The 7,311-nt window shown below is 44.6% G+C and overlaps 1 protein-coding gene across 3 annotated transcripts; it reads right to left on the minus strand.

Moving 5' to 3' along the window:
* Nucleotides 1–702: 702 nt before the first annotated feature.
* On the minus strand, nucleotides 703–7,281 carry Itgb1bp2 (integrin subunit beta 1 binding protein 2). 3 transcript variants are annotated; one of them, XM_042694900.1, is made up of 10 exons: nucleotides 6,394–7,281; nucleotides 6,252–6,308; nucleotides 5,772–5,881; nucleotides 4,244–4,338; nucleotides 4,083–4,141; nucleotides 3,864–3,934; nucleotides 2,911–3,010; nucleotides 2,308–2,421; nucleotides 1,432–1,494; nucleotides 703–1,119 (listed from the first exon to the last, which is right to left on the minus strand). In XM_042694900.1, exons 3-10 carry the CDS (start codon nucleotides 5,870–5,872, stop codon nucleotides 877–879), a joined length of 846 nt encoding a protein of 281 aa, XP_042550834.1. In that variant the 5' UTR covers nucleotides 5,873–5,881; nucleotides 6,252–6,308; nucleotides 6,394–7,281; the 3' UTR covers nucleotides 703–876. The 3 variants fall into 3 exon arrangements, with proteins under 3 accessions (XP_042550834.1, XP_042550833.1, XP_042550835.1); XM_042694899.1 differs by having other exon boundaries at nucleotides 5,739–5,881; XM_042694901.1 differs by lacking the exons at nucleotides 5,772–5,881; nucleotides 6,252–6,308; nucleotides 6,394–7,281 and adding an exon at nucleotides 5,739–5,766 and having other exon boundaries at nucleotides 4,244–4,430.
* Between the last annotated feature and the right edge of the window lie 30 nt (nucleotides 7,282–7,311).

A 7,311-nucleotide genomic window follows, 5' to 3' on the forward strand; every position in this document is an offset into this window, starting at 1 on the left:
CTAACTACTCAGAGGCTGAGATTTAAGGATTGTGGTTAAAAGCCAGCCTGGACAGGAAAGTCTATGAAACTCTTATCTCTAAGTACCAAAAGCTGGAAATGGCACCAGGCTCAAAGTGGTAGAGCAGTATCCTTGAGCACAAAAAACTCAAGGACAGCACTCAGGCTCTGAGTTCAAGCCCAAGGACTAGCACCAGATCTCAGGCTCCTCATAGGCATGAACAAAGAGTACCCAGACTCTTATCTCCAATTAACCAGTTAAAAATGTAACTGGGGGTGAGGCTTAAATGGTAGAGCACCAACCATGAGCAAGAAAGCTAAGTAAGAGCTTGAAACCCTGAGTTCAAGCCCCAATACACACACATACACACACACACACACAGCTAATGCTGCCTTCAAAAAAGTAATGAAAAAAGTATACTGTTCAATGTAGTACACTATGGGAAAAGGTTTATTATTATTCCATGTAGACTAGCTTTGACGTATCCAACTTATTTTCTTGAGCAGGATGGATGAGTAAGTCTTCTGTTTCTCAGAAACACCTGACAGATAGCTGGACACATAGGAAAGGCTCAAGAAATACTTGGTACCGTGAAGAATCAAATGAATGTGTATGTACTTGTTTTCATACGTGTGTCAAACATACAGAGAAGTTGGAGGAATGAATATTATGATACATATTAGGTGAGAGAATGACGCTGTGTGAAGCTGCAGAATACATAATTTATTTAAGGGACAAAACAGCATGGTTTGAACAGTTCTTCCTGCCTTCAGCCTTCTGCTGCTCAATGACACCACATGGTCAACCTTATCCTGGTCTCTGAGATTCTAATGGAGTCACTGAGGTCCTGTCTAGACACTTAACTGTCTGGTGTTATTATTCTCCCATGGCTTCCTCTTCCTCCTCCTCCTCCTCCTCTTCCTCCTCTGTCCAGCTCAGATCATCATCTGAATCCTCAGATTCTTCCTCATCCATCTCTAAGACAACTCCTGTTCTAGCCTTCTCAGCTAGCGCATCGGGGTGCTCCAGCTGGGCCCAGGATCCTGGGTCAGCCTTGACCAGGGAGATTTCAACCCGAGATGGCATCAAGGAGACAGAGCTCTGCTCCACATTAATGACCTAAAGAGGGAAAGAGAGGAACAAAGAAGAAACACAGAATGAGGACATCGAAGGAATTGGGGTTGAAGGAATAGTGATGAAAGAGAGGAAAATAAAAAAAAGAAAGCCAAAAAGAGGAGAGAGGGAAAGAAGGAAAAGGGGGGGGGGGGGAGGAAGACAGCAGAGGAGAGAGAATGGAATATAAAAGTAAATGAAGAGAAAACCTCCACTTTGCCAGTACAATTCTTTCTGTCAGGATACCCTCTAATCACTCCAGTCTGGCCCTTCTTTGCCCTCATCTGCCTCCCCATCCTCTGTTCCTTTTTGACTTACCCCCCAGAGCTTCATCTCTGCTTGGAACACGCGGTTACCGTCAAAGACAAGGTGGACATGAAGCTAAGAGGGAAAAAAAATTATGAAATAGTAGCAATACAAGGTCAGAACACATCATACAAACGGGTGCCAATGGATCACACCTATAATCCTAGGTATTCAAAAGGCTAAATTCTGGGGATCAGTTTGAAGCCAGCCCAGGTGGAAAGTCTGTGAGACTCTAATTTCCAATTAACTACCACAAAAGCCAGAATGGATCTGTGGCTCAAGAGGTAGAGCACTAGATGAGCAAAAACCCTAAGGAACATTGCCCAGGCCCTGAGTTCAAGCCCCAAGAATAGCACCAAAAAAACTGAAGTAGAGCTGAAGTTGTAGAGAGCCACTCGAGAAAAATAAATAAGAAACATCCCCCAGGGGCTGGGAAGGTGGCTCAGTGGTAGAGTGCTTGCCTTGCATGCATGAGGCCCTGGGTTCCATTCCTCAGCACCACATAAGCAAAAAGAAAAAAGCCGGAAGTGGCGCTGTGGCTCAAGTGGTAGAGCGCTAGCCTTGAGCTGAAGAGCTGAGGGATAGCACCCAGGCCCAGAGTTCAGGCCCCACGACTGGACCCCCCCCAAAAAAAAGAAACATCCCCCAGGCACTGAGTTTAAGCCCTAGAACCAGAACACAAAAAAACAACATGTCATAGAACAAGACAGAACCAGACCCGAGGCATGATCATTAGGTCAGCCAGAGAACCCTGACCTAACTAGCACTCCTTCTCGGTTAGGGGACTATAGCGACTACGGTTTAAATGCATCAGCATCTCTGCCTATAAAATTATAACATCACCCAACTATCACTATGCTCCCCACCCTATAGCAAATCATTCCTCACCTCAGTTTGACTAGCCTTCACCCAGTTGAATGCAGGAAGTGGAATCTGGCCATATACAGTCACCACTACTAAGGAATCTGTCTGATGCCAATCATGCCGGCAAGATGCTGGCAGCTAAAGAGATGTAAAATGCAGATGGTTAAAACTCAACTCCTGAGCCAGGAGCTGGTCTCACTCCTGTAATCCTAGCCACTCAGGAGGCTGAGACCTGAGGATCATGGTTCAAAACCAGCCCGGGCAGGAAACTCCATGAGCCTCTTATCTCCAATTAACCACTAGAAAACCGGAAATGGTGCTGTGGCTGAAATGGTAGAGTGCTAGGCCTTAAGTTGAAGAGCTGAGGGACAGTGCTCAGTCCCAGAGTTCAAGCCCCACTACAGACAAAAAAATAACAAACTCAACTCCAGAATTTCATGGAGCATGTAGAGAAGACCTGCAGTGTCTCAGAGACATTCACAATATTTCATGTTACAAGGTCTCTAGACTATCGAGGAATAGGAGCAGAATCTTATTTCATTCATAATAAAGGAAACAGATAGGGAGCTTGACAATGAGGTACAGAGAAGAGTTTCTAATGAAGAGTTCAGGAAAGTTGCAGCTTACCTGCTTCCCCCAGTCATGTCTACCAACTCTGCATCCCGGCTGAGCCAAAAATGCCCCAAAATCCAGGGTCTGGATGCCACAACAGCTCCAAGACTTCATCCTGAGGTAAAAAGATAATTCAACAAAATCCCCCACCACTCATCAATCTCCTACTTTTTTGGGTACCAGTCCTGTGTCTTGAACTCAAGCCCTCGGAACTGTCCCTGAGCTTTTCCTCTTCAAGGCTGGTCCTCTACCAATTGAGCCACAGCTCTACTTTCAGCTTTTTGCTGGTAAATTGGAGCTAAGAATCTCATGGATAAACCGGATGCTGGAGGCTCACACCTATAATCCTAGCTACTCCGGAGGCTGAGATCTGAGGACTGCGGTTCAAAGTCACCCTGGGCAGGAAAGTCCATGAGATTCTGATCTCCAATAAACCACTCAGAAAACCAGAAGTGGCATTGTGGCTCAAGTAGTAGAGTGCTAGCCTTGAGATGAAGAGCTGAGGGCCCAGCACCTAGGCCCAGAGTTCAAGCCCCAGGAGCGACCAAAAAACAAAACAAAACAAGAGTCTCATGGACTTTGCTGCCCAGGTGGGCTTAGAACTTCAATCCTCAGATCTCAGCTTCCCAAGTAGCTAGAATTACAAGTTCAACCACCAGCACCCTACTTTTTTTTTTTTTTTTTTTTTTGTCATGAGGCCTGGGCACTGTCCCTGAGCTCTTCAGATCAAGGCTAGTGCTCTACCACTTAAGCCACAGCACCACTTCTGGTTTTCTAGTGGTTAATTGGAGATCAGAGTCTCACGGACATTACTGCCCAGGCTGGCTTTGAACTGCGATCCTCAGATCTCAGCCTCCTGAGTAACTAGAATTACAGGTGTGAGCCAGTGGCACCTGGCCAGCACCCTACTCTTTATTGGGAAAAATCCATCTCAAGACCACCGAACACTTTCCTCTCCCCTCCCTCACCCCTCATGGAATCGAGGTGCTCCTGGGTGGTAGGTACATGGAGTAGCATCATTCTCAGGACCTTGGTAAACCTAACAAGGATAAAGAAGAATCAAGAAAAGAATCAGTGCATTCTATAGTATACTGCATTCAAGTTTACACCTACATGCAGTTTTCTCTTAGCCATTGTTATCCCTCAGCCCCATGCTTGAGCTTTCCGTCCCCTCTGAAAAGTCTTACAGCATCACATCCTGGGTTTTGGCAGCTTGAACCAGTCCGAATCAGACTACTGTCAAGTCCTGGGAAAGGGAAACAAGAGTCAGAAGCCTATCTACTTCCCTTAATTGCAATTTCCACTAAATCCCAGACTGTGAGGCCTCTCTTTTTAAAGATCCACCTACCTGCCCCAGGTTTCTGGTCTAGTTCTTTTTGTTCCAATGCCATTTCCAGGGCTTGAGATATATTTAGTGGTAGCAGTTTTGGAGGCAACTCTGACCTAGGGGTTATAGGCACGTCATTCAGTTCTGATCCATTAATCACGATTGCCAACTCTAGTGTTCCTGCCCTTGGTAGTGGACGCAAAGAAGTCTGGGAAAAATGGGTCATAGTTGGACAAGTTGAGTAGTAATCACTTTGCCAATTTTCATCTCTGTGAACATCTGTGAAATACCCAAACCCAAGGGAAATCCCTAAGCCTTCCAGTTGCTTTCAATCTGTTTCTCTAGAACTACATCATTTTATCTTCCTGTCTAATCATGGAACTGTTGCTCATATCCTCACAAAATCCATTTTCTCAGCAGGGTGCTGGTGTATTGGAGTTTGGAGCCAGCCAGACTAGGAATGTCTAGGATACTTTTATCTTTACTTAACCAACAATGACCAAAAAAAAGCCAGAACTGGATCAGTAGCTCAAATGATAGAGCACTAGCTTTAAAAATAGCTGAGATATGGGGGCTGGGAAGGTAGCTCAGTGGTAGAGAGCTTGCCTTGCATGCATGAGGCCCTGGGTTCCATTCCTCAGCACCACATAAGCAAAAAGAAAAAAGCCGGAAGTGGCGCTGTGGCTCAAGTGGTAGAGCGCTAGCCTTGAGTTGAAGAGCTGAGGGACAGCGCCCAGGCCCAGAGTTCAGGCCCCACGACCGGACCCCCCCCCCCAAAAAAAATAGCTGAGATAGCACCGAAGCTCTGAATTCAAATCCTAGGATTAGCACATACACAAAAAAATTCATTTTCTTTAGCTCCCTATCTACTCATATTTTTATTTTCCCTGCCAGTATTAAGAATTGAACTCAAGGGTCTTGAGCTTGCTGAACTGCCACTCTTACCACTTGAGCCACACCTTCTATCTTGCTTTATCGCTGGCTATTCTGGAGATAGAATTCTCTTAGACTTTTCTCCCTAGACTGGCTTTAAACCATAATCTTCCAGACCTTATCCTCCTAAGTAGCTAGAATTAGAAGCACTAGCCACTTTTCTTTATCTTAAAGTCTTTTTTAGAAATAAAAAAACCTCAATTCTCAGCCAGGTATAGTTGTTATGTATGCACACCTCTAATCTTAGCCCTCATGAGGCTGAAACAGGATTATGAATTCCAAGTCAGACTGGGCTACACTGTTAGACCTTTTCACAAAAAGAATCAAGTAATTCTTAATCTCATTTTCATTACATACTAAATATGTATTTTAAGGGGGTATCAACTTATTTCATAGACTCAAGGTATCTAGCCCATCTCTCACGTACTGCCTTAAGAGCAAAGGTCATTTCTGTCAGATTTCCTGTAAGGCACAGAATATATATTGTACCATCTAAAACCTGACACAGGTCTTTGACCTGTGATTCATTAGTCACTTCTAGGAAGCTGCATGAATATAGCACAAACTCGGGCCTTCTGATTACTTAGGCCTTTCTCGTTGTAAGGTTTCTGCTGACTTTTGAATTGTGTTCAGAGGTTTTTGCTCCAGAAGTGAACTTGTAGCAGGGTCTTCAGGCTGAGGAGTCTCAGCAAACTTCTCAGCACAATGTGGTCCCATAGTACAGCCCTGGTACAGATAAGGATAAGGAAATAAGGATTAGAAATAGAATTCTTTACTTTTAATGTTTTGTCACTATAAAGGTGATATACAGAAGGGTTACAGTTACGTAAACGAGGCAATGAGTACATTCTTTTTGGACAGTGTCACTCCTTTTCTTACTCATTCCGTTTTTACCTCCCTTCCCCACTCACAAGTTGTATACTTCATTTTCAAGTGTCTATTGGGTGCCACTGCTACATTTGTTCACCCTTTGTCCCTCCATTTCTGTGAGCCTCCCCTTACCCTCCCAAAGACAGATAAACAAACAAGACAAAAAGAAAATGAAAACAACAAAGAAATAGAATTCTTCTATTGGGAGTAGAACCCAAGGATTTACCTTGATGTTTAAGAACTCTGAGAAATCTACAGTTCGCTTTCGGCAGCATGACCAACCCTATTTAACAAGAGACCCAGGTCAACTAATGATGTATATTTCCTTTGGGACATGCTCATGCGATCCCCCATTACCTACTCCTCACCTTAAGTGCATCGTGGAATATTGGGACCCCAGGGTGATAGCAACAGGAATCTGTGGATACCAGATCGAAGACCACTATACCAAATGTCACTTGTCACCTTTTCTCCAGGTTCATGTTTATGGTTTCTTTTCATACAAGGCAATAAACCAACAAAGCTTGACACTTGAATCAAAATTATACCAAATAAAGACTTAAAAAAAAGAAATCCCATTCCTTTGACAAGTCCTACAGCTAAACACCCAGAACCCCTGGCCAGGTCAGGATGATTTACTCACCAGGAAGGTTGGTATTAGGATCAAAATGTTGCCCACAGCCTTTGTTATGGCAGAGTAGAGACATGGAGGCGTTGGTAGAATTACTGAAAGGGTATTTCAAGGAGTCTGGCTGCAGAGTGGGGAACACCTCTGTCTGGAGGCTTTTAGCTGCCTGGAAGGGCCAGCTGTTTCTATCTTTAGTTCAGGAGGCGTACACCTCCTAACATGGGCAAGGGAACTTCAATTGGCCTTCTCAGCCAATAGGAAAGAGCTCTGGAGCATTTTAGCTTTGAGGCTCAGGAAAAAAGGATCAGGCAGAGTAGTGCTTGGAACTTGGGTGAGGTCAGCGAACCACTGCTGACAGTTTTAGATGCTGCCAATTCCAAGCCTCTGACATATCAACAGCTGCTCAGATAAACCAGTTGAGACCACCTCTCCCAACTAGATGAGGGCACCTCAACTTTCCAATTCATTTATTCCTCTCAGGGGAGCAGCTATACTGCCATGGTCATTACTTCCACATAGCACCAAGAGCACTGATCCTTGCATCTCATCCTACCTCCTCCCCATATTTTCCTAGATGGATGACTAATATTTCAAAGTCAAAGGCTTTATCCTTACAGAGCCTTCTGCTCATCTCCCAAGATACTCCCCGCCCTCCCTT

Source organism: Dipodomys spectabilis, unplaced genomic scaffold, assembly GCF_019054845.1.
Source record: "Dipodomys spectabilis isolate Male_0828 unplaced genomic scaffold, ASM1905484v1 ptg000176l, whole genome shotgun sequence".
Taxonomy (NCBI): Eukaryota; Metazoa; Chordata; class Mammalia; order Rodentia; family Heteromyidae; genus Dipodomys; species Dipodomys spectabilis.

Excerpts from the sequence above, each read along its gene's own strand:
- Itgb1bp2 (XM_042694899.1), bottom strand. The coding sequence starts at position 5,872 with ATGGGACCACATTGTGCTGAGAAGTTTGCTGAGACTCCTCAGCCTGAA. Across the intron at positions 4,339-5,738 it reads TTACAACGAGAAAGGCCTAA|GTCAGAGTTGCCTCCAAAAC; the intron begins GTAATCAGAAGG and ends TATAACCCCTAG. Across the intron at positions 1,495-2,307 it reads TGAAGGCTAGTCAAACTGAG|CTTCATGTCCACCTTGTCTT; the intron begins GTGAGGAATGAT and ends TTTCCCTCTTAG.